This window comes from Podarcis erhardii (genome assembly GCF_964252035.2).
Source record: "Podarcis erhardii genome assembly, chromosome: 3".
Lineage (NCBI taxonomy): Eukaryota > Metazoa > Chordata > Lepidosauria > Squamata > Lacertidae > Podarcis > Podarcis erhardii.
In genome coordinates, this window is record NC_138507.1 from 71,040,748 (window position 1) to 71,068,227 (window position 27,480).

Sequence of the window (27,480 nt, forward strand, 5' to 3'; positions counted from 1 at the left end):
CCTGAAACAATTCTGTGGTGAGCCAGCTCTTTAATCTCAGCAACGTCCTCCAATGTTACCTTGCCCATAATAATATATTTATAGCACATTTTCTTAAGAGTGTGAGTTGGAACAAAATGAATAAGGGATAGAGAATCCAAAGCACAAGCAAAGAGAAATCTCTTTTATTTTACAACTTGAGAATTGATATCCTTGTTATTTGCACTTTAAAGACTTATAAATGGGCTAAGGAATTCTTGCCCCATGCTTAAACATACTTAAACATTAGTATTACCCCACAGATGACGGTGATGATGTACTATTACTATGACTAATAATAATAATAATAATAATAAGCTGGGATGGACGAGCTAACTGTTAGGTGGATTGGTAACTGGGTTACTTTTGAAAATTGCTTTTATTCTCTAGATAAGTACTGTAAGCAGATTTGAAGCAAGATTCAAGAAATGGGCCAACAAATGAATTGAACAGTCTCACTATTGGGATGGATCCATCTATTTCCAGGCCATGTCATTTTTGCATGTGTTCATTCACAAGTCAAATCCATTCCAATGTTAATCTGCACTTAAATACGTATTTTTACTACAAAGTATGTACAAAACCAATTTTTATCCCAACATATATGTGCATTTTATCCTAAAACGTGCATTCTCACTGCATTTGGGTAATTTTCTGATTCAAGAAATATAACACAAGTTCAGAGAAGCATGAAATCTAAAGGATAATTATGTATTCATCGGCACATTTGTCCAGGAGACGTGGATCAGATCAGTTTGCATTTGGAATTCACAAAAATGGAATCACTGTGCATAGAAATATACCTAGATATTGTGTTGGATGCTGACTGCATACAATCCAGAGATGCAATTTGCTCTTATTGCATTGCAGCAGCAGCACCTGCCAGCATCAAGAACACTCCACAGGTCTCCAAGAATCTTATTCAATCTCTTGTTTTACACTTGCATTCCATAGCAACAAATTAAAATTAGTACTGTGAATACTGATAGGGGCGTGAGCTACACATGTACCTGATAAAATAACATTTGTAATAGGCAGACCATGTATTCTTCCTTGATACTCAGGCCTAACCTTATCAGGAATGGAACTTCTTCCCCTTTGAACAGTAAACATCCTTTTGATATATAGCAAGCAATATGCTAGTCTAGTACAAAACAAGACAAAGGTGCTTTATTTATTGAGCTCTCATGAGCCCTGATTACTCCAGCTTTTTCAGCAGTCAGGCTAGGTGGCACAGAGTGTAACAGCTTCCATATTTTCTTGCTGGTTTCCCGTGTTAAAGACGTCAGTGCTTTACATCTCAGCTATGAAAGCGAGAAAGATTGGTCTGATGAATAGCAATGAAGGCGGAAGAAAAATGTGTAATGGTAATCCCTTGGGAAATCAAATTATTGTTTTTATGAGTGAAAATAAAAAGGATTAGCCAACAGCAAAGCCAGGAAATCACTCTCAGGTATGCAGCATGCAAAATATATATTTTCAAAACTAAATCTGAGTCCAAATGAACCTTATAGAGGATACACATTGTCTAATATCATTTTCCTAAATATATATTCAGCAGCTCCACAAGGGTAAAGGGTAACACAATGGGGGGTCACTTAAATAGGGCTATCATGCATCCCTTACAACAAAGAACATTATATTAGGAATATGTTTGTTATCCCTGAACACAACACCTGCGTCTAATGGCTCAGTTTGAACTCTAAGGTAAACTGTGGCTTAGCACAAAAAGCAGAGAGATTGTGGCTGCTTCGCTTCTCCTAGAGTTCTGCTGCAGAGAGCAAAGCCATGGTTTGTCTCCTTCAGCTTTACCTTGTTCCCAAGCAGGGAATATGAGATGAGCATGATTGGAATTTCCCACCATTTAAAAGTGACATGCCACACACACAAGTGTTTGCTTATGAGAAAGCCAAGCCCAAGATAAAAACCTTGACATGCTCGTTTTCCATGAACAGAGACTCTGATGCTGAGGAGTATTCAATAATGCAACCCCACCCATGCTGAAGTGGCAGGATCACCTTCCCCCACTAAATGATTGGGTTAGGTTTAAGATGTTGGTGACTCCTGAGATCCAGAGCCAAAAGCAACTATCTAAAGGGTCTGCTGCATAGCCCCATTGTTCTTACTTGATGAATGGAGGGTGCTGCTGTTTGACAGAGCTATTGCTAATGAAACAAGGGAAGAGGCAGAGGCAATCTCTCTGTTTGGTTTGGACAACATTTATTTAAAACGAGCTTTCATTTGGCACTGTCATGTTATCTGCATTATTCTTCATCGATCTGCTCAAAACACACGGCATCATTTTACTTACTTGACTCTTTCGCACCCTGCCCCTCCCCAGACCTGTTTAAATAGAGTGCTGCTTATAACAAATCCTTTGGCTCCAGAACCTTTACCGTTTTGCTGACTGCTGGGAGTTTTAAAGAGAGTCAAAGCTCTTGGCTTGTCATTTGCACAGCCCCACTCTTCACTGTAACTACTTAGATCAGCAACTTCACAAACCAATTAAAGCAAAGCATTCTGGGACAGACATACTCTACATGACAAAGTGGTCATTTCTGCGCTGCAGCAGTGAATTATTATTATTATTTATTGGGATCTGCTCATTCTGCCACGAAGAGCAGCTCAGAGTCACCAGTGAGACAGATAAATTCAGATACCCCCCTCCACCCCTCCTTTACTTCACAACCTTAACTGATAATCATAGAACTACTGGGATTTTTTCCTTACCCCACAGCCCATTCCATTGCTTGGCTCACACACTATCTTTCTGACTTCTGGTTCAGGAAGCAGACCGGCTCCACATCCTGGGGTAGGACATAGGACGCCACCCATCTGCAGAACACACTCTTCTGCACCATAGCACTGGTAACGATTGTACTGCAAAGGAGAAAAAAAAATGTGCTGCTTTATCAGCATTTAAACATTTCAAACATACCTTCTAATTTATCCAGTTAACCAGAGGCTGAAAAACCACCTTTCTGCATATGAGTGGTAAAGAGTTTCTGAGCCCATCACAAGTAGGATTTGGAGTTCACAGAAGTCCCTTTTTGCCTCTTTCCTGCTAGCTGTGCAGTTTCTGTTTCTGCAGCAGTCCAGAAGCTTTTGCTTCTTTCTTAGATGAACCATTGCTTGCTGCAGGCTCTGTTCACACATGAGAAGTCAAACCATGGCTTACTGCAAACACACAAATGTGCAGGATCCCACAGTTCCCTGATGCTGTGTTCCCTCTCAGTTCTTTTAGCTCAGCGGCACTGCATGGAAACCAAGCCAAGGTGTGTTGTCTGAACATAGGATCATTGTGAAGCTCTTTCCTCTGTTACTAATACCTGTAATCAAGGTTTGGCTTACTGTGCTGTGCAAACTGGGACATGTAGTCCAAACCTTGAAAAACTGTGGTTAATCTTAACTATGGTTAGCTGAAACTACCCAGCTCTGACCCATAGTTTATGAAGCTGGTTTATTTCAACTAACCACAGTTTTGGGTTCAGATGACATGCTAAACTAGAGTTAATCTAAAGTGAAAGTAGAAGCTTCTGATTCCCTCTTTATGGCCACAGCGAAGCAGAAGAGGGAGCTCATAGTTAAGAATTATATCAGAACACAGCCATGCTATTCCTCCTGAACAGAAAGGCTGATAATCACAGCTACCCCAGCTCTGCAATGCCTCCCATGCTTTGACAGAGCAGAAAGAGTATGGTTAAAGGTGGGGAGATAGAGTAAGTCTATCTCAAATACATCTGAAAGTCTGCGCCACACATGCTGAAGCTAAAGAGCTGCCAAAATTTCTGTTATCATTCTGCACCTGAAGTAAAAAGCTTCCAGTGTGATATAAAGGGCATTGCTGTTTTGTTTTTTTAATTTTCATGTACAAACAATACTTTAAAAATAATCAATTCTGCTTTTGTAAGTTATAAGCAACAAAATTGATTTACTGGGTTTGATTTGGAGGGAAAGTTGTATTTTGTCAGGGAATTTCACGTTTTCTACTGGCTCAGTAGAGAAATCATGCCAAATCATTAAACTATTATTGCACTGTCAAGATTTTTTTTTTTTAAAAAAAATTGTGCTACCCAAGGCAACTAAATAGGTGCATCTGAAAAGAGAAGATCCTGCTAAATGCATTCACACGTTTTACTCTCAAGTGACCGAGCTGTCTCCTGCCTTTGAATCTGAAGTATGTTTTCAAGGTACAGTGGTACCTCGGGTTACAGACGCTTCAGGTTACAGATGCTTCAGGTTACAGACTCTGCTAACCCAGAAATAGTACCTCGGGTTAAGAACTTTGCTTCAGGATGAGAACAGAAATCGTGCTCCGACGGCGCGGCAGCAGCAGGAGGCCCCATTAGCTAAAGTGGTACCTCAGGTTAAGAACAGTTTCAGGTTAAGAACGTACTTCCGGGACAAATTAAGTTCTTAACCCTAGGTACACTGTACCTCTTTTTCATTTTGCTTCCTTTTAATTCCTCCCCGCCCCCGCCCAAATATTATGTAGTCTTGTCTGAACCAGCGTATCACTGTAAGAAACGGCCGTACTGTTGTGAAATAAGCTACTTTCAAACGGGTTGAATAATTCACGCTTCCAATCATACCTCCTTGCTTTAAAGGGGCATTAAATAATAATTTTTGAGATTGAATGTTCAAAAACAGTCCCATGTAAGCATGCACAGCATGGCAGTTGTTTTTTATTTGTTTGTTTGTTTGTTTGTTTGTTTGTTTATCATCATCATCCCCCCTTTTCCTCCGGTGGGATTCAAGGCGGCTTACAAATAAAAGTAAGAACTGCTGAAAACAGAGACAGGAAATTATTTACAATTGGCACATAACAGTAACACTGGTACAGCTTTGTTAGCAACATAATTATACATAGACACATACATCCTAATCTAGTATCTCTTAGGTTGTTCTCCAAAAGAGGCGGGCAGGTCAGCCCCTATCTGCTTGGATTCCGACAGGCTTATATAATAATAATAATAATAATAATAATAATAATAATAATAATAATAATTTATTTATACCCCTCCCATCTGCCTGGGTTTCCCTAGCCACTCTGGGAGGCTCCCAACCGAATATTAAAAACACAATACAGCATTAAACATTTAAAACATCCCTAAACAGGGCTGCCTTCAGATGTCTTTTAAAAGTAAGATAATTGCTTATTGCCTTGACATCTGATGGGAGGGCATTCCACAGGGCAGGCGCCACTACCTGGTTCCCTGTACCCTCACTTCTTGGAGTGAGGGAACAGCCAGAAGGCCCTCAGAGCTGGACCTCAGTGTCCGTGCTGAACGATGGGGGTGGAGATGCTCCTTGAAAGGGAGGGTGGCGTTTTGGAATTCCCACATTATAAAAATAAATAAATTATGCAACTGGGGAAAAAATCAGGAGGAAGATTCCACCCCATCTCATTATTTGTTGTGCTTATCTTGTACTTGCAGGAGTTGTGTTTTTGTTTTAATGCAAGGGAGCTTGTAAAATTGTGGCACACCCACCCACCCACCTGTAGTTGAAAATAGTACATTCCATTCACCACCTCTACATACAACCACATTATTTCCAATTTATTATGCTGCATGTGCAGATCAGGATTTAAATAAAGCAGGGAGGTGTAGACTGAACTGACCATAATTCCCAAATTGGAAAGAAGGGGAGAAACTGGAAAATATCTCTAGATCCTACTCCCTATACATTCAAATAATCAGAAGCAAGATACTTACAAAATGGAAGCAACACAGTCATATCTGTTGTACCACTTTCACTTTCCCTACACTTCTCTGAATTAACCCATTGACAAACCAATAGGGTAGAAAAGCTCGAAATCCAAAATATCATAAAGCTCATGCACCTGCAAGGATTCCTGAAAGGTCTTCATTTATAAGCTTGAACTTTCAAAAACCCTCTCTTAAAGAGTGAAAGATATATTTGAGAAATTGGCTGCTGCATATTTTGTTGGTCCAGATGAATCACTGGCAGTGCAATATCTAAAGTATGCCCCACACAGATCAATTGGATTTACCACCATGAAAGTGTGTGTTGAATTGCAGCCTCAATGTTGAAAACCACTCTTTTGTAAAATAAGTTAAGTGGGACAGGCTTTTACTCACTGTAAACATAACTGGAGCAAATTGTATCATTTTAGTAAAAAGATAATTTTGCTAAAAAGGGTCACAGGAACATTTCCTACATTTTTAATTTATACAACTCACTAAGAATATTTAAATCATATCTGCACAAAGCTTTGAGAATATATTCTGCCTTTATTGTTCACAAAAAGGAGATCCAAAGTCATTAAGTCCACTCAAAGGAACCAGATAAAGAAAGGAAAAAGAATGGGAAAGGAGTTCGGATATCAGTAACAGCACATCTTACAAAGAACGGCATATCTCAAAGGCAAGGGAAACACATTTATTGCTCTTCTCCAAAAACATGGTGTCACTGTCCCAAATTATTTCAAGACGTAATCTGGATGATAATAAGGACCCCCATGCCCATAATGAAAGAAAACTCTCAGATACAGTTCAGGAGTAGTGAACCTTTTTTGACCCAAGAGCTACATTACCCTCCTGGAAAGCTGCTGTGAGTCACCTAGTAGTGGATGGGGCCAGTCTCCAACCACAGAAACACACAATCTCTCTCTCTTTCTCCCTCTTTCCTTCCCACCCTCTCTCTAACACACACAAACACACACTCACTCCTGAAAATTGAAGCACATATTTCATTCCTCATAATACCACACAACTTCACTTTCCATTTTCTCCATAGACTTTAAGAAAAAAGTTGGGCTCTCCAACATCCCTTATTTGTTCTGACTGTACAAAAGGCAAACGTAGCTCAGTAATCCTAGCAGAATTAACACAAATAAGGTCAATTCACAGTTGAACTTTGAGTCCTGCCTTACAGCTATTTAAGGCCTCAAACTTCAAAATGCAGTTTCATGCTGAAGCTTGCAAGCATGCAATCGCAAAACAAATGACTACTTTTTGCATATTTGCAAAAACACACATCTACCTCTGGGCTGAGACCTTTCCCCCACATGCTTTATTCTTCTTTTATCAGGTATTCCTGCAGAGGAAAGAGGTACAACTATGCACAACATCAAAGTCCCTTCTCCTAACAACTGCTCCCCACTGAACAGCTGGTGGTTGGAAGGAAGCCCAGGGGCCAGATGAAATAGCATATACTGTACTCTGATACTAATAATGTTCAGTGACCAAATACCTCATCCAAGAAATCATTATCAAGAAATCATCGTGTGGGATAGTTTTTGCCTCACCTTTTGCATGTATACAAGGGTTCAGCTGAGTGAGCACCTTCAGCAAGTCCCTTGGTTATGAACTCATTCACTTGGGAAGAACTTAGAAGCACGTTGCAAGCTTTGTTCTCTCCCAGGTTAGTCCACTTTCTTTCTTTTGGAAGAATGTAGATTCAAGAGCAGGGGCTACCACTGGCTTCCTGCTCCCAAAACACCACCTTGTAAATCTTCCCAACCAGGAGATACACACAACCTGTTTTCCTTCATGTTTGTTTCCCGACATACTGTACGAACTTCCTGACAAAGGACACACAGCTTTTGTGTGTCGGGCAGGACAGTTAAGGATGGCTGTTACTTTCCTCCCCTGGGGTTTGCTCTTAATTGGAGAGTACCTGTTCATGGGTTTTTTTTTCCTTGAAAACTATTTTTGGAACCTCCTTTTGAATCTTTCTGCCGACTGGATGGACACGTGTTTAAAGCCCCATTTTTGTGACCCCTGATGTATTGGGTGTAAAATATTTTACTTCTTTATACAGCAAAGAGTATGTGATTTAGTTTTGGCTAAGTCTTTTGTGGGGAACACATGTTAAAAGGTGGATGTGAGTGGATACAATTTAGGCCTCTCTGTCTAGGTTTTAAAACCCCTTGAGGCAACCAGATGTTGTGCAGCCATTCTGCAAAAGGAAGACAAAGGGATCAGTTAGATTTCCTAACATCTCTCCCCAAATCTCTCTCTCAATGCATAGATGCTATTCCTAATCATAAATTTAAGGTGGGCATGCATTCTGCAAGCCCAATCCTGAAAAAAGCAGTTCAGTTCCTTCCAAATGAGGACTGATTTTATAAAGGCTGTACAAAGCCTTTATAAAGGGTACAGAATCTGCCCGCTGTAGCTCTGAATTTTTAAAAAGGGAAATGCATGTGTGTATCTCACTTAATCAGCCTTTGCTGTGACTCGGCCTGAAAGCTGACCTATAGTGAGGGCAGTAACCAGATTTTCAAAAATGGCAGAAATACAATCCTAATCCAAGCATAAGGAGATCACACCAAGCAAGAATATGTCTTCAGTTTAAGTAGACCTCATTCCCCTGTTTGTCTGTCTGCCATTTTACACTGTCTGCTTACTGCAGCAGCCCAGAGTTGAAAAACTGTGGCAGATAGCAGATGTACCAATTAATAACCTGTCAAGGCTGATGGATAGAATGAAAAAAAGCCTCTTACACACAAACATATATACTGTGTGTGTGTGTGTGTGTGTGTGTGTGTGTGTTTGCGTGTGCCCCGTTCCAATTTCAGGGCGCAGAGAGGGTCATGAGACACATGGTGCTTCCCCAGAGAGAGACGAAGCTGTCTCATTAGCGTCTATCTTTCATGACACCATGACGCTGCCTTTCAGATGTTAACTCACCTGCTCCTCGCCCAGAATTCTGAAGTGATGCAGCTCTTTAATCAAGGAATCTGGACAGCCAGCTGCAGTAAAAGAACACAGAGAAATACAGCTTAGAACTTATTTTCATGGGCTCTGGGAGTGTGATATACTGCGAGGAGACACAGAGATGTAGCATCAGAGATGGATACCCAGCTTAAGTAGCATCGTAAAATGTTATTGAAAACTGGAGTAGATATACAGTATTAGCCGACAATCCTGCTATACCATATTTCAGAACTTGCTAGGAAAGCTTTGAAGGATTGTAGTCTTCATCTTTATAGTCTGGCCTTCTCTCCGTGGTATGATGAGAAAGCAAGAGATTAGCAAGGGAAAACTTTCTGTAGGGTATTATCTTTTTTAACAACAACAACAATAACAACAACAACAACCAGCAACGCAGCTTATGAATGACTTTAATGAGAAAATGCATTTGTTTTGTTTTTATTCACATCTGCTAGAGTCGGGTGAATGGGGATGGCATTTGGCAACCCCTGGAAACACCCTGGAAACACTCATGGGGCTGCTGCTTGTGGAAAGACCATGTGTATTCGTAGGGCCAGCGCCACACTTGGAGGCCCTTGGCATGGTCCCAACCCAACCATGGCCCGCCTTGTGGTGGCTGCGGTATGGCGTGGCATGCGTTCTCTGCTCCTGCTGCTGCTTTGGCATTGGTGTTGCCACTTGCTGCCCTCCATAGTGTCACCAAGCACATGTCAGCAGTTAACAGGCAGCAGCACTGTTAAATGGGGGCTAAGCTTGACTCCCAACTATAGTGGCCACACCCCATCTCACTACCCAAAATGCAATGCCCAGGGCACTACATTTTGACTGACTAATAATGGTAGGGGGCCGCCATGGAAGAGTGCTGAGCTTGGCTCCCCTTAAAAAGTGCCCCACTACTGAAAAGCATCTGGGGGCCTGAAGGGCAGGGCAGGGAAGGGAATGGTGACATCAGTGCCTTGGGCACCCATAACCAGTGTCCAACAATATATTATCTACACACACACAAACATAATTCATTTCTTTCCCGAAAAAATCAAGTGACAGAGTGATAGCTCTCCTGGATTTGGGGGAATGGTTTACTCTCAGATTATACATTTTGAAGGAAGTGTTAAAGATGCAACCACTCTGGAAAGTTAAAAGAACACATTGTCATGAAATACTCTGCTTTTCCCAGGCAGAGTCAACGCTTAAAGTTCTGTTTTCAAGTGCCCTTACCTCCTGCCCAGTTTTTCCCATGAAAATTTGCTCTTTAAAGCTCAATCTGAGCAAACATTAATCTGCAGAAAACCCAAATTGACCTTTGTTCCAATTCAGCTTTTAAGAGCAAGTTTTCACAGGGAAAGCTTGGGACAAAACAACAAAACATTCTAACAAAACATTCTAACATTAAACCACGCATCTTTGCTTGGAAAGAGTAGGGCAAGGGGTTCAATGTTATACCAACTAAAGGTTAAATAAAAACCCTTTTGTTTCATGATGAACCATGAATGCCAAAGCTTAAGAAGGAAAATCTGCAGCCCCAGCACTCACATCCATTTTGCATGGACTGCACTAATGGTTAATTACCAGTCTTTCACATACGGTAAATCTCTCTCCCTCTCTCTCTCTCTCTCTCTCATAGCCTCAATATAGCAACTCTCTCTTATATTCTCCCTGTAAAGTATAACTTTACAAAAGGAGCCTGAGCTACAAAGGAAAATACTCAAATATACATATTCAGTAAAAAGAAAACTTGGTGGTACCAAAGGAAATGAGAAAGGGGAAAGAAGTGGATAAGTGTCTTTAAATAATAGCTAAACAATTGTGTTATCCACACTTACGCTTCCTCCACTCTTTCTAGAGCTTTCTCTAGAAAACAGGCTCTCTAAAGCTCAGTTGCTGCAAACAGCAATCCATGGGTAACCTAAATTGATGTTTGCTCCGACTGAGTGCTAAAGAGTGAGTTTTCGTGGGGAAAGCTCCAGGGCAAAAAGTCAACAATGCTCAGACACAAAGCTTTTAAGCATGGACCTGTGATTGAAAAGAACAGGGCAAAAGCTAAGTGTGGGTAAGATCTCAGATTAGGTAGATCAAGAGACTAGAAAACATCAGTAAAAAGCTTTATTTTTTCTCCACTGCAGATGATATGATCCCAACAAGATGAATTCTACCTAGATTTTCATTAGTGAAATAACTTATGCAAGGTTTTGTAGACTGTTACAGCATCAAAAAGATAACCAAAACAATTCCTGTAGTTTTACAGGAACTATTAATTCTGTGTTTTGCCCTTGATTTTTTATAACATGTTTTTCAGTGGGCTATGAAGCTATTAGGTGTGTCTAGCAGTGACATGACCAAGGATACTCCAAAAACCAAAAGTCTCTAAAAGTCCCACAACCTTGGCAGAAATGTATGTAGTCATAAGTTCTATTAAACCCTACTGTTTCAGCAATTCTCTGGGATGAGGGAAGGACTGTTAAAAACTCTTTATCTCTCATGTATAGTTACACCCACAGGTACTTACGGCACATATAATGAATGAAAATAGCAGGCTGTGCAGATGACTAACAAATCATACAGTGAAACCAAATGGACTTTTGTTTTTCTGGATCTTTTATTCCATCTAAATAATATATTTTCCTTTAAGATAAAATATATACTTTCCCATGCATTAATGCCATCATTATATTATCACCATAACAATATAGGAATTTACATAGAAATACATCCTTTCATGCTGATCAGGATAAAAAAGAAATTCATGGCTGTTTACTAGCCCACCCCCCGACGAGCAAGAAATCCCAGAATTAGTGAAATTGCAGATTCTAAAAACAACCGAACCCAATACTGGTTGATTTTTTTTAAAAAAAAAATTTAAGAGATACCAGCTTTGGGATTTACACAGAAACGAACTCAATTTTTTTAGCACTGAGATGATTTATATAAAGCACAGAAAGAATGATTTGCAATGGAAACAAAGCTGGAAATATTGCGTTGACATCACAATACCCTAATAAATACTGATTCAATCCTCCAGTCATTTTCAGATCTCTAAACTGTTGAAACTAATTAGAATACTGATGTAAATGAAAGACCTTTATCGTTATTGAGTCCAATCCAGTGCAGAAGAATTGTACCTCCATGACACTCTAATTACTCTTGAGGTGTCAGGCAGTGTCAGACAGTGATGCCTAAAGATAGAGACTTCATTGTACGAGAGTTAATTAAATGCTTTGAGGTTTGTAGCAACCGTTTTGCTTCCACCATGTGAAAAACAAGAAGTTGGCTGAAGGGATCAGCTCACACATAGATAGAAACCTTATTGCTGATGGACAGCAGAAAGACAATGATAGTGCTATATTTTTATGATATTGCATTGTGTGAACTAAGCCCCAAAGTGATGCCTTTGTCTATAAAATGAGGCCTAGAAATATTTAAGGGGGTACGTAAATTCAATACAAGGGGAGGAATTCAATGCTGTACTGATTGTTCAATCAGGAAAAACATTTCTGCTTGCCAGACAGAACAACCCTTCCCTCATGCCCCTGTGTGCTGTTAGGAAGGTTCTCTGACCACTGCCCCCCTAGCCAATTTTGGAAGGGGCATGAAGGGAGGAAGTGGGGAAGCCTTGTTGCACAGTCAGAAGTCCTTACACAGACTTCTGATGATGGGACTCATTAGTTGAATCCCACCCTTGGTATCTCCAAGTTGAACTAGGAGAGACCCAGGTTTGAAAAAGCCAGAAGAGTCATTGCCATTCAGAGAAAACGGTACTGAGCGAGACAGACTGTTGACTCTGACTCAGTGCAAGCCAGTTTTCTGTGTTCCTAACGGCACATTCCAGGTACGCTAGGAGTGCCTCTCAAGCAGAAAACAGGAGCCAAACAAGACGGAAACAGAAGTGCCTGAACAGCTGAATTCAAAGAGTTTGCATTCAGGTGCATTTCCTTCTCCTAGAGCTCCCCCTTTGTATTTCACATTTAAAGAAGCAATTATAACACTTCCCAGGGAGTAGCAGCGCTGAACGGAACAGCAAAACCATCCCCGCATCCAAAGCTGTGCCATTGGATATACATGCAGTCATATGGGTGATATCCTCATTGTGTTATCCCAGTTATGGCCAAACCTGGCCCTCCTGCTGTTTTGGGACTACAATTCCCATCATCCCTGACCACTGGTTCTGTTAGCTAGTGATGATGGGAGTTGTAGTCCCAAAAATATACAAGTCATGCAAGTCTTTCCATGGCACATTATTGCACCAAACAGAAGCAGCTTCTATCCCACTGTGTGTATTACGGTAATTCACAAAGCCTTCAGACTGAAATCATAAGCAAACCTACGAAATAAGGCTCATTGGACACCATGAAACTTACTTTTTAGTAAATGTGCACAGGGTTATTCTAATAAGCAAATTGTTCTCATAATTTTGACAGCATTTAAGTAATTCCAAGAGTTTTGGAGTCCTTGTAGGTTCCCTTCCATGAACATTATTCCTGTGGAGTAAATCTATATCATGCCTGTCAGGGAACTGCCATCAGTGCCGGAGGGAGAGAGCAAAAGCCAGAGGGATTCCAGAGAGCGTCCAGGGATCGGGAGAAGCAGCCCATCTTCTGGGGAAGAGAATCAGCGTAGCACCAGTGGAGAAGGGGGGCAGATGGGGGAAGCGGCGAGGCTGTCCCATGACTCCTTGCCTGGGACCAGCGGGGAGAGTAGGGGTCCTCCGCTGCCCACGCCCTCCTTGCGCAGAAGGCTTTCGCGCAGAGAGAGTAGGAGGAGACTAGGCGTCAAAGAGCTTCTTTGCTGGAAGAAGTTTAAGAAACGCCCACTGACGGATTCTGCCAGCGATTGAGTCAGCCACGGGTGAGTGGCTGTCCGGACAGAAAAGGTTCACTTAGGCAACCCAGCCAGGTGTTTGCACCCAGCCGGGGAGATAAGCACCGGCTTACGCACGAGCAACCCCTAGAACCATTACAATGCCCATTGTGTTGATGGGTATTTTGAGACTTGCCCAAAGCCTCCCAGTGTAACCCCAGTATCCTAGGCTCAAGTCTGCAACTCAAAGCTCAAGTCCTCCTTGTTAGTTTCCCAAAGGCATCTGAAAAGAGAATGTGTGAGTACACAATGTTGGACTGGAAGGTCCTTTGGTTTGATCCAGCAGGGCTTGTGTCTCAGAAGCTACTGGTCTACGCTGACTCTCCACTTTCTAGTAGGCCAACCTAAAAGTCTCTTAGGAAAGATTTGTGGCAACTTGATTTTAACTGTCCTGTCTCTTCACAGCTTACACATCACAAGCAAAAGGAGTGCAATTTGTGCACACATCTAATGTGCTTGCACAGGAACTGCCAAGAGAGCCTTGCAAGAGATTGGAAAAGATAAAACAAATGACATGAAATACATTACTGGCAATGTACACAGTGTGTCAGCTGCAATGGGGAAAATTCTGCTGGACTGATTATCTGCAACTCTGGCCTCCGCGAGCAGAAGCGCTTTTCATTTTAATGCATGCTTTAAAGCTAAATTACTCAAAGTAAATGAACCGCTATAGCTATTTGCTTCAAACATACTTCCTGGCTAATCTTTATGGCAGAAAATAGCAGCAGGGGAAAAAAGCCTGCATTCTAGAGAGGTGTTTTTTTTTTTTTTTTTTTAATCTATACACGTATTCAAAGCACAGGGCTTTATTGTAATCTCAGTTTTGGCCAAATTAAAGGAATTTTATGGTGCCAGGAGCTGTTACTTTTGACAATTTAATTGATATTTTAAAACTCTGCTGTATGACAGACTATCCAAATAAGCTCAGGGCAGTGATGTTTCCAAAACCAATTCCAAGCCTGTCTAGTAAGATTGGTAGTGCAAGATTTTTAGATTAGCTACTAGGGGCCACTTGTCACTTTACATGCTAAACCTGATTACTGCACATACAGTGGTGTTTTGAATAGTGCTTCCCACAACAAAGTAGTATAGTAAAGTGCAGATGATGTTTTTAAGCACCCATGTAGACACGTTGGGGACCATAAAATATGAAGCTACCATGGTACTCCTTTTCTCAAATTGTGGGACTGATGTCTAATTTTGGAGTAAAATGTGGTGAATTATTTGTGGATTTAATAGACTGAGCTTCTGAAAAAGGCAAGGCAGTGAGAAACAATATGTATCTCACTTTTGAAAATCTTGGCCAATTCATGATTATATGTTTGAGAAAACCCCACCTATTTGTGCTTAAAAATCTATAGAAACAGGATATAACAAATTTTAATTTAACCACTTCACAAGCTGAATGGGACTGGATGTCTGAGAACATCCCAGCAGCATTATTAAGTGCTGATCTAAAAGAAACAGATAAAGATCATATTTCATTGGTACCTGAAAAAAATATAGACAAGACATGCAGTGCTGGAGATGCAAAACAACCAACCAACAACAAAAACAACAACAACCAGGCAGATTTTATGCATATGAAAATAAAATAATTTTGGACCACAATTCTGAATATAATACAGGAAATGTGACCTTACTGAAAACAGCAAAACTTTGTATGGAAACTCTCAACCTACCCTGCAGCAGCAGTAGAATGGCTGAAGAAAATGGGGGAGATTGCTCTGTTGAGAAGGCTGACATATAATAGTAAAGCACTGAAAACCTTGATTCATGACTCAGAAGGTCCTGAGAACAAGTAGTATTCAAGTGAATGGGAGCATACTCTGAACCTAGAGGAAGGGAAACTAGTGATAACCTCATGGAGTACTTATTCCTCAAAAGTTACACTGACTTATTGTTGCCTTCAATCTTTGTAATACTATGATCACTTCCTAATGTGGCAGTGGGGACTTCTCAACCCAAGGGCCATATTCCTTGTGAGCACCTTTCCAGGATCCACATCCTAGGGGTGGTTAAGTGGGTAGGGACAGAGATAAAAATGCACACAGGAGTAAACACAACTCTGGCCTTTGTAGAGTAGGCTACGTTACTGCCACACCAAAGAAGAAGAAGAAGAAGAATAGTTTGGATTTGATATCCCACCTTTCACTCCCTTTAAGGAGTCTCAAAGCGGCTAACATTCTCCTTTCCCTTCCTCCCCCACAACAAACACTCTGTGAGGTGAGTGGGGCTGAGAGACTTCAAAGAAGTGTGACTAGCCCAAGGTCACCCAGCAGCTGCATGTGGAGGAGCGGAGATGCAAACCCGGTCCCCCAGATTACGAGACTACCGCTCTTAACCACTACACCACACTAAGTCAGTGGTTTCTACAATCACACATGTTGTATCTCTCCATCCTCCAAGCAAGAGGCATGGCCACATTTTAAGGACACATTCCAGCCAGATACAAGCACTCAAGGAGGGTACAGAGCAGAGCTGGTGATGGGTTTGGCTTAGGGAAAGTCCTAAGACAGCAAAGTTTTGGGACTACAACTCCCATCATCCCTAGCTAACAGGACCAGTGGTCAGGGATGATGGGAGTTGTAGCCCCAAAACATCTGGAGGGCCGAGTTTGCCTATGCCTGTCCTAAGAGCTAGACAGAGAATTTTGGAGGGCCACCGTAGTCACTGGGCCCGAGGTTTCCCACCTGTGCTAATGGATAGGACCTGTGAAACTAATAGATTTCGTTGGACTACAACTTCCATCATTGGACATGTTGATTGTGGTTGATGGGAAATGTAGTCTAACAATATCTGGGGAGTACCTCATTGGCTACCTTTGACTTTAGCCCTCCTTTGCTGCCTAGAAGCCACCATAGAGCTTCTGTTAGTGCAGGCGACTTCTGGACCACTTCTCTTCTGCTTAGCATTCTGCTCTCTGACTGTTGACACTGCTGGACAGCTTTCTCTGATAGGAATACTTCTCCTCCACTACAGAAATCACAGTCTTGGGTTCTACAAGCCGTGTAATTTATATTTACTAAATCTGGTTGAACATTGCTGTTTGCATCTTGAGGCTGAATGCACAACAGACTTAGAAAACAAAGTAATATCAAACAGGATTTTATTATATTTTTTAAACTACAGGAGTATCTGTAACCATCTTCCTCTAGTCCATATCCTCTCTTTATTGGCACTGTGTCCATAAATATTGCAGTGGAAACCTCATGGCATGAATAAGGGTGAAAGGCTTTTTGCACGGTTGGCATACTAGATATTTAGCACAATCAACCCAGTTCATGAAAAGATTTTTCTTCTTCATCTTTTATTCAAAAAGTAGTTGGAATTTCCAAAGCAAACTCTGCTCTTGGATTTGTACCTTCATGCTGGCACTGGTGTTTGATGATTATCGGGCCTTTTCAGAAAGCAAGAGTGAGGTCAGGAGTTTTCAGCATGTGGTGAAGAACAATCCTAAGAGGGGAAGTTGTCTTCTAAAAAAAACAACAACCAACTCTAGCTGAATAAAAGTCATCATGGAGCAAAAGCAGCTGTCTAAGAATTCTGTTTCCAACTTACTGGAGGTTACAATGGCTGCTAGAATGAACAGGTAAAAGGCAAAAAGGACAGTCATTTTTGAAAGAGCAATGAAACTGAAGTAGGATGCTTTTTAACCAAATAGCCTACAGAAAAATAATGTCTGGCCTCAGGTTAAAGAGATTTGAAGAAGGAGAAAAATATTTAATCACCTCTCCAAACTCTGTTTTCAGCTGGAAAATCAAAGCATTTGTGAGCTCTATTAGCTTAGAATCATAGAATCATAGAATCATAGAATCATAGAGTTGGAAGAGACCACAAGGGCCATCGAGTCCAACCCCCTGCCAAGCAGGAAACACCATCAGAGCACTCCTGACATATGGTTGTCAAGCCTCTGCTTAAAGACCTCCAATGAAGGAGACTCCACCACACTCCTTGGCAGCAAATTCCACTGTCGAACAGCTCTTACTGTCAGGAAGTTCTTCCTAATGTTTAGGTGGAATCTTTTTTCTTGTAGTTTGGAACCATTGCTCCGTGTCCGCTTCTCTGGAGCAGCAGAAAACAACCTTTTCCCCTCCTCTATGTGACATCCTTTTATATATTTGAACATGGCTATCATATCACCCCTTAACCTCCTCTTCTCCAGGCTAAACATGCCCAGCTCCCTTAGCCGTTCTTCATAAGGCATCGTTTCCAGGCCTTTGACCATTTTGGTTGCCCTCCTGGCTCATGACAAGTTTGTGGTCAACCAAGACTCCTAGATCCTTTTCACATGTACTGCTCTCAAGCCAGGTGTCACCCATCTTGTATTTGTGCCTCTCATTTTTTTTGCCCAAGTGCAATACTTTACATTTCTCCCTATTAAAATTCATCTTGTTTGTTTTGGCCCAGTTCTCTAATCTGTCAAGGTCGTTTTGAAGTGTGATCCTGTCCTCTGGGGTGTTAGCCACCCCTCCCAGTTTGGTGTCATCTGCAAATTTGATCAGGATGCCCTTGAGTCCATCATCCAAGTCGTTGATAAAGATGTTGAATAAGACCGGGCCCAAGACAGAACCCTGTGGCACCCCACTAGTCACTCTTCTCCAGGATGAAGAGGAACCATTGATGAGCACCCTTTGGGTTCGGTCAGTCAGCCAGTTACAAATCCACTGAGTGGTAGCATAGTCAAGACCGCATTTTACCAGCTTCTTTACAAGAATATCATGGGGCACCTTGTCAAATGCCTTGCTGAAATCAAGGTAGGCTACATCCACTGTGTTCCCTTCATCTACCAGGCTTGTAATTCTGTCAAAAAACGAGATCAGGTTAGTCTGACATGACTTATTTTTCAGAAATCCATGCTGACTATTGGTGATCACAGCATTCCTTTCTAGGTGCTCACAGACTGTTTGCTTAATGATCTGCTCCAGAATCTTCCCTGGTATTGATGTCAGACTGACTGGGCGGTAATTATTTGGGTCCTCTCTTTTCCCCTTTTTGAAAATAGGGACAACATTTGCCCTCCTCCAGTCTGCCGGGACTTCGCCTGTTCTCCAGGAATTCTCAAAGATGACTGTTCTCCAGGAATTCTCAAAGATGACTGCCAGTGGTTCTGAGATCACATCTGCCAGTTCTTTTAATACTCTTGGATGCAGTTCATCTGGCCCTGGAGACTTGAATACATCTAAACTAGCCAAGTATTCTTGTACTTTCTCCTTAGTTATTCTGGGCTGTGTTTCCTCTGCTGAATCATTTGCTCCAAATTCTTCAGGTCGGGCATTGTTTTCTTTATTGGAGAAGACTGAGGCAAAGAAGGCATTGAGGAGTTCAGCCCTTTCTGTGTCCCCTGTTTGCATTTCACCATCTTCTCCTCTGAGTGACCCCACTGTTTCTTTGTTCTTCCTTTTGCTACGAACATACCCATAAAAGCCTTTTTTGTTGCTTTTAACCTCTCTAGCAAGCCTGAGTTCATTCTGTGCTTTAGCTTTTCTGACTTTGTGTCTACATGTGCTGGCTATTTGTTTGAATTCCTCTTTGGTGGTTTTCCCCCTTTTCCATTTTTTGTACACATCCTTTTTTAATCTTAACTCAGTTAAAAGTTCTTTAGATAGCCACCCCGGCTTCTTTAGGCACCTTCCATGTTTCCGTCTCATTGGTATTGCCTGAAGTTGTGCTTTTACTATCTCCCTCTTAACAAACTCCCAGCCATCATGAACTCCCTTTCCTTTTAATATTACTGTCCATGGGATCTCACCCAGCACTTCCCTAAGTTTTATGAAGTCGGCTTTCTTAAAGTCAAGAAATTGAGTCCTAGTATGCTTGGCTGCTCCTTTCCGCTGTATAGTAAACTTCAGAAGAGCATGATCACTCGCGCCTAATGATCCTTCCACTTCTACACCACTAACCAGGTCATCAACATTGGTTAGGACCAGATCTAAAATGGCTGTTCCTCTTGTTGCTTCTCCCACTTTCTGGACAACGAAGTTGTCTGCAAGGCCAGTGAGGAATCTGTTTGACCTTATGCTCTTGGCTGAGTTTGACATCCAGCAAATATCCGGGTAATTGAAGTCCCCCATTACTACTATCTCCCTTCCTTTTGCATGCTTGGCCATCTGTTCCAGGAAGGCATCATCTATGTCCTCCGTTTGGCTTGGGGATCTATAGTAAACTCCCACAATGAGGTCCCTGTTATTCATCTCTCCCTTAATTTTGACCCAAATGCTCTCACTTTGGCTTTGAGGTTCTAAATCTTGGATCTCTTCACAGGTATACACATCCCTGACATATAACGCCACTCCTCCTCCTTTCTTGTCTGGTCTGTTTCTCTGAAATAGATTGTAACCCTCCATTATTACATTCCAGTCGTGGGACTTATCCCACCAGGTTTCAGTGATGCCTATTATGTCATATTTAGTTTGCTGTACCAAGAGCTCAAGCTCATCTTGTTTATTACCCATGCTTTGCGCATTAGTGTACAGACATTGAAGTCCATTAATCATTCCCCCGTGTCTCTTATTTAAGGATTTTTTCCTCCCACCACTAGGTCTGCGTACTGTTTGCTCCATTTGGTCTATGACATTTGGATGATCATCTTCATCAATTGATAGACTCCTACCTTCAGGAGCACTGTCTTCCTCCCCCACATTAGTCAGTTTAAAGCCCTCCTGATGAGGTTTCTGAGATTTCTGGCAAAAACACTGTTCCCAACCGTTGTGAGGTGCAGCCCATCACTTGCCAGAAGTCCATCTTCAAGAAACTGCAGTCCGTGATCTAAGAATCCAAACCGTTCCTGTTTACACCATTTGCGAAGCCAGCTGTTCACTTCCACTATTTTTCTCTCTCTCCCTGGGCCACGTCGTTCAACTGGGAAGACAGATGAGATGACAATTTGTGCATTTAATTGCTTCAATTTCCTGCCCAGAGCCTCATAGTCTCTTTTGATCTTCTGGAGGCTATTGCTTGCAGTGTCATTGGTTCCCACATGAACCAAGAGGAAGGGGTATTTGTCAGTGGGTTTTATGATTCCTTGCAGTCGTTCAGTTACATCTTGGATCTTAGCGCCGGGGAGACAGCACACTTCCCAAGACATCTTGTCAGGCCCACAGATCACTGCTTCTGTTCCCCTCAGTAGGGAATCCCCTATCACCACTACACGCCTCCTCTTAGGTTTGGTCAGGGTTCTTCCATGATCTGTCCGTTCCAAGGTCGCCTGCACATTCCCTGAGGACTGACTTTGCTTACTATCACCAGAAACATTATTGTTGGCAGGAGGTGGCAAACAGCAGGAATAAGCTCCAGACCTCTAAAGTAGGTTTTGAGGTTGCTTTGGGTCCTAGATCCAAACTCCTTAGCCAAAACTCAAAACACACATTTACTATGGAATGTAATGATAAGTGATTACAAAAGCAGCAATGTTCACAGTTGCTACTTCATTTCATTTCATTGCTAGAGCCTATGTGTGCAGAAAGTCCCATATTCAACCTCTGGCATCTCCAGGTGAAGCTGGGAGAGTCCCTTGCCTGAAACCTTGGGAGAGCCGCTTCCAGTCACTGTAGATGATACCAAGCTAGATAGACCAAATCTTCTGACTCAGTAGAAGGCGGCTGCCTTGTTGTTGGCTTCTGTCTGTCTCAAGAGACAATGGAGTGTGCCCCCAGGGGTGAAGACAAACCACTGGAGAATCACAGCGCCTGCTGTGGCTGCAGAGACCGGCAACCCGTGACTGTTGCCCCCCACGTTTATCTGCATTAGCAGCTTTGTTCCACTTATTTTGCTAAGATACGTATTAAAAGGAGATAAGGAGTACACTTCATCATGTGCAGTTCTTTTGAGTCACATTTGTGAATCCAGCATTAGCCTTTCAATGGGAGTTAGAACAAATATTTAGACTGCTACACAAATGCCTCAGACTTCAATGATTCTAGCCTACAAATAAATAGCTCACAAACACACATTCAGCCAAGAGAGACATATTTTTTTAAAAAAAACAAAACAAAGAACAGAACATTGATATTATGCACACAATTAATTAAATATTTGGACAAGAGACAATGGATTGCTCCTTTCAAAATCAAAGCAATGCCCTATAGATGACCAGCCTTATTTTCATGCATCTGATCTCCTGCTTAACTGACAACATACATTTCCCTTTCTCGCCCTCACCGCCAATATCCATAATCACATCCTCTCCTCCTCTGTGCTCTGTGATAGAACCTGGCACTCTTTCCCTCTTCTGCAAAATGAGGACAATTTTGCATTTCACCTTAATCAGATCAAATTAGGACAGGTGGTAACCCTGCAGGCAACATAATTATGAAAAATGCCAGCATTCAATACACACTGTCCTTCCACAACCTCCCAATCTAATAGGACATCATAGTACATTTTAAACTGACAGTTTGGAATTGAAACGCACTGGAGGATAATATTCTGCCTTCCTTTACACCAATATAAAACTGAAAAAGTGTCAATGATGTCACTGAACTTATCCTTACAGGCTTGATCTTGAGTGCACATGAGATTTAAAAAACAGCAACGGAATGTAACCTGCTTCCATGCAAAATATAATAACAGATGAAATAACAGTGTATATGACATGTCATTGTGCTTCTTACATTACGAGCAATGACTAATACTCTGCTGATGAAAATCCTGGAAGGCATAATTAGTGAAGATGGTGAATGTAGCTTGCTTATCAAAGAGACAAAAAAATTAAAAAGGTCACCCACTGGTGTTTCCCAGGGTAGAAACTTGCACTGCAGTCCATAATAGATTGCTTCAGAGTAAGCAGGTTGTGCATTGTTGATGGAGACTGTAATCAGCAACAGAACTTACAATGAGAATAGGGGATTTGGATTGCAAACCACAATGATTTTCCTCATCCAGCCCCAATAGGTTGTGATCTTGTTGAACAGCAGACTTTCAATGAGAAGGTAGGTAAACCGCTTTGACACATGCTGAAAATCGGACCTAAGTATCAACTGCATCATTTGGATAACAAATGCAGCTTAATTTAGGATTCTTTTCCTTAGAACAACAAATAATATACTCGGACAACAAATAATATACAAAACACCCTGAAAAATAAAGGCAATATATATCACAAAGAGAAAATTTTTCAGTGTCTCAGAATTACAGTCTTACTCCATGGAAACAAATTAAGCAGCCCAAACTTGACTGCTGGGATCACATTATTAGTTATGTAATGGTATTTCAGAAAGAATGTATTGCTTCAGCTCTGTCAGTGAATGTCAAAGGATTTCTTTATGGCACAAAATTTACTCTTTGCATAGGAAATAAACAAAACACTTTATTATCTGGTCTTATCCAGTGTTAGTCATCCTGAGAGTAAACCCACTTAAATCAATGGATGTCTTTTGATTTCAGTAGGTCTACTGTGTATAATTTAGCTAAATATCACCCATAATTAGGATAAAAATGCAATCGTTATAGCTCAATTTGTGATAGTGAATTCCATAGTTCAGCTATGTGCTGCATGAATAGGTACTTTTTCATCGCTCCTAAATCTTCCAACATTCAGCTTCATTGTATGGTCCCAGATTCTAGAATTATGAGGGGGAGAAAAACTCCTCCCCTATTCACTTTCTCTACGCCATGCAAAATCATACACACGGCTATCACATTCTCCCTTAGTTGTCTGTTTTCTAAACTAAAGAGCCCCACATTTAACTGTTCCTCAAAGGGGAGTTGCTTCACCCCCTTAATAATTTTGGTTGTCCACATATAGAGGGTAACTATACTCGGAGGGCCACAGGTTCTGCGCCCCTGTCATATTAGAATCACCTGCAGCAATCTCTCATTATGTGAAAATACCAGTCCATGCCTTCTTCCAATGCTTTATCCAGAACAGCTGTTGTCCTCGTTTTTCTTCCAACATTTGATAGGCAGTTACTTGGTGATCTAGCTCTAAAGATATGTGAAGCTGTAATGTGTATTAAAAGAGAGTGTGTGTGTGTGTGTGTGTGTGTGTGTGTATGTGTGTGTGTTTTAAAGCATACCCAGAGCAACCTTCTGTGCCAGGTCAGTTTGATAGATCCATTCTCGTTTGTCACATGCCAGCTGCAGCATCCCCATTCTAACACCTTATCATGTAGATTGTTGATTGTAGATTGTCATGTTGATTGGTGCCAGTGCTACTGGTACTTTGGATTTTGCAAAGGTGGACCTATTGAAGTACTGTACCACCTTTGTCCCATACATAACACTTTCCACCTGAGCCCATTTCCTTCTCATGCTAGAACCCTGCTTCCCCCTGCATTACGAGAGTAACTTCTGGTGGTGGTTGTTTATGGGACACAAACACTGAATTGTCCTATTTTGCAAACATGATGACCATGGGGCAGCATAAAACCCTGGAAGAATGTAACTGGTCATAATAAACTTTGTAGGTACTGTTGTTTTTATCCTCATTTTAAGGGCTTATTTGCCAGCACATCATGTTTGGAACTTGTTTTGTGTTTTCCAAAGCACTTACCAATCTTCTCCATTACTGACAAAATGATGATAATAGGAAAATATACACTATTGAAAACATACGTTATTATGTTAAGGAGATAGCTGGCTTTTTTATTTTATTTTGCTGGCCTTCTGTGATAAGAATGATTGCATGGCTCTACTTCAACTCAACTGATGATTTACTTGCCTTTCTAAACAGGAATACAATTTGTGAACACACTTATTCAAAATCACTATAATAGCTATAATTCCAAAAAAGGTTTCTCTGCCTCATCCCAAGCTCAATCACTGTTCTCTTTTCCATGGCCAGCTTTCTGTTTTATTGAGACACTAGCCTTCCTGAAGAACCCACAACCATATATACAATTTCAAAGAGAAATTCACGCGCACACACACAGCCACACCTTGGTTAACTTATGCCTTTATGTGTGCAGCTGTGGAGTTGCATACACATATTATATTTTGAGAAGCAAAGCTCCTCCCAATATTTTTTTGTACAAGCCCAGTTGAAATGGCTGGATGCTGTGGAAGAGAACTACAGGTCTGCTGCCTGCTCACTTCCATTTTGTCCCCATGCTGCCATTTTTCTTTCCCTTGTTCTTACCTTCCCTTTCCATAACTGCCTAGCTGGCAGTAAAAGAGAGGGTTGTGATTACAGCTCCCGTTGTCACCCTTCAAAGTCAGGGGTAGAAGCCTGGGCAAAGAAAAAGAAGTGCCTAAAAACACATAAAGATGGTGCCAAGTGTGCTGCCCTGCAGAGAATGTACCGCAAGCTAGGGCCCACCACTGAAAAGGCCTGTTCTCAGGTTGTCACCCTCCAGACATCTTGCACATGAAGAAGGGCCTCAGTTCATGGGGAGAGAGGCGATCCTAGAGATACTTGAAAGCTCTGCCATGGCCTGGAAACATCTATTTTCACTCACTCACTTCCATCCAGCTGTTGTCATATTCCTGAAGGGATTACCCCCCTGAACATAGAAGATAAATTCAGAAGTGTATATTAATGCATGTCTCAAGCGAGAACGGTAATATGAGAGTGGTTGTTGCACAGCCCTTATTGATTCTAATGGGGAAAACATAACAGCACTACCCAGAGAATTCTGACTTGTGTCTCTGGAAGTGTTGACACAATTACAGTTTCTTCACACTAACTTCCCATTTCAGCTGTTAAGATTTACTTTTGATCGTGGCTCAGTTCCTGTGAGCTCGTCTAGACAAAGATTGTAAATTGTGATAAACATATTCTTCATGGCAGGATTTCCCCCCTTTAAGGATCATAAATTGAATGAATAGACAGAGGCTTTGGGGGTTGGTTTCAAGTGCTTTTCTCACTAACCTATCTTACATTAATGGGATGTGCGGGACGCATACAATCAGAACAAACTAATCCAAACCAGTGTAGTACCCCCACCCCATCCTGCCGATTAACAAGTCAATACGTCTAACATGATTTAAAAATGGGCTCTTCTTTGTGAGATACTTCTAATATTAAATCCTACTTTAAATTTGATTGTCACCCCAGCACAACAAATCCACCCTTCTTTTTATTGACTTTTTGTGGTTTGGAAAGTGATGGGGGAACGCATTGAAAAGTGTGGGAGGTACAAATGATTAATGGGAAGATGTATAAACACCCCACTAGCGAATCAGGATGAATACTTATTGTCATGTAGCAAATCAAATTGAATGCTCAATAAATACCCAAATATAGCCTAACTTATGCAAAACCTTGTGCGAGCAAAGCAGGAAGGTTCCATAAGCAAGTGGTTATAATTACTATTTTGCTATTTATTAAATTTGTATGCCACCCTTTATCTGTTGATCTCTAGGTGGTTCACAGCATAAAAATACAACATAAAAAGACAAAATACATTATAAAAGCAAGGACAAAACAACAACCCCCCTTCCAACCATCTGGAGAAGTCTACTGTCTCATGGCTGGGGTGTGTGTGGGCTCTGTCCACTGTCAAGGCAGTATGCCTCTGGATACCAGTTTATGGGAATTGCTGATAGGGGGACCACTCTTGTGCCCAGGGTCTGCTTGCGAGCGTCCCCTAGGCATTGGGTTGGCCATTGTGAGAACATTTGTTGTTGTTGTTTAGTCGTTTAGTCGTGTCCGACTCTTCGTGACCCCATGGACCAGAGAACGCCAGGCACCTGTCCTCCACTCCCTCCCGCATTTTGGTCAAACTCATGCTGGTAACCTCGAAAACACTATCCAACCATCTCGTCCTCTGCCGTCCCCTTCTCCTTGTGCCCTCCATCTTTCCCAACATCAGGGTCTTCTCCAGGGAGTCTTCTCTTCTCATGAGGTGGCCAAAGTACTGGAGCCTCAGCTTCACAATCTGTCCTTCCAGTGAGCACTCAGGGTTGATTTCCTTCAGTATGGAGAGGTTTGATCTTCTTGCAGTCCATGGGACTCTCAAGAGTCTCCTCCAGCACCATAATTCAAAAGCATCAATTCTTCGGCGATCAGCCTTCTTTATGGTCCAGCTCTCACTTCCATACATCACTACTGGGAAAACCATAGCTTTAACTATACGAACCTTTGTTGGCAAGGTGATGTCTCTACTTCTCAAGATGCTGTCTAGGCCTGTCATTGCCCTTCTCCCAAGAAGCAGGCGTCTTTTAATTTCGTGGCTGCTGTCACCATCTGCAGTGATCATTGAGCCCAAGAAAGTAAAATCTCTCACTACCTCCATTTCTTCCCCTTCTATTTGCCAGGAGGTGATGGGACCAGTGGCCATGATCTTCGTTTTTTTGATGTAATTAACTATCACACTTATAACCCACCTTTCTTTCAAGGAGTTCAAGGTGGTATACATGGCTCTCTCCCCCATTTTATGCTCACAACAACCCTGTGAGGTAGAATAGGCTGAGACTGGCCCAAGGCTGCCCAGTGATCTTCATGGCTGAACAGGTATTTGAAGCCTGGTCTCCCAGGCCCTAGTCCAACACTCTAACCACTACACTACACTACACTACACTACACTGGTCTGATCCAGCAGGCTCTTCTTATGCTCTTACGTTAATGGATTTTGATCCAACAGAAATGTCCACTAATGTAAGAGAAGGAAAGCAATTTTTGCTAATTCCCCCTCCTCTCCTGAGGGACTTGTAAAGCGAGTTCATTGTTTTGATTGAGACGGAATTTATAGGGCTAGTGCAAGATATTTTGCTGCTGAAAGCAGTGGACAAGATGGCATCACATTCCATGGGCACCAGCTGACTAGAATGGGAAATGAGTTTTATTCAACACTGGTGATGATGGGATAATGTTCTCCACTGTACCTGAGGCAGCAGGCCAGATTAAGGACAGGCTGTATGGCAACAGGAGAGAATGGTTGGGGGACTCGAGGGGAATAGCCATGGATTGCTGTCCCCACCATCTGCTACCTGAGGTGGTGGTGCTGCACTCTGCCTAATGCTAGGGCCAATCCTGATTACTTGTCTG

The 27,480-nt window shown here is 41.7% G+C and overlaps 1 protein-coding gene across 3 annotated transcripts in view; it reads right to left on the bottom strand.

The window, feature by feature from the left end:
- The window catches only part of PRKN (parkin RBR E3 ubiquitin protein ligase), a 643,936-nt gene that overhangs the window by 87,236 nt on the left and 529,220 nt on the right, over positions 1–27,480 (bottom strand). For all 3 annotated transcript variants that reach the window (XM_081855184.1, XM_081855182.1, XM_081855183.1), the window contains 2 exons: positions 8,679–8,740; positions 2,749–2,898 (listed from right to left, as the gene is read on the bottom strand). In XM_081855184.1, coding sequence (XP_081711310.1) covers positions 2,749–2,898; positions 8,679–8,740 — 212 coding nt within the window. The remainder of the gene's footprint in view (positions 1–2,748; positions 2,899–8,678; positions 8,741–27,480) is intronic.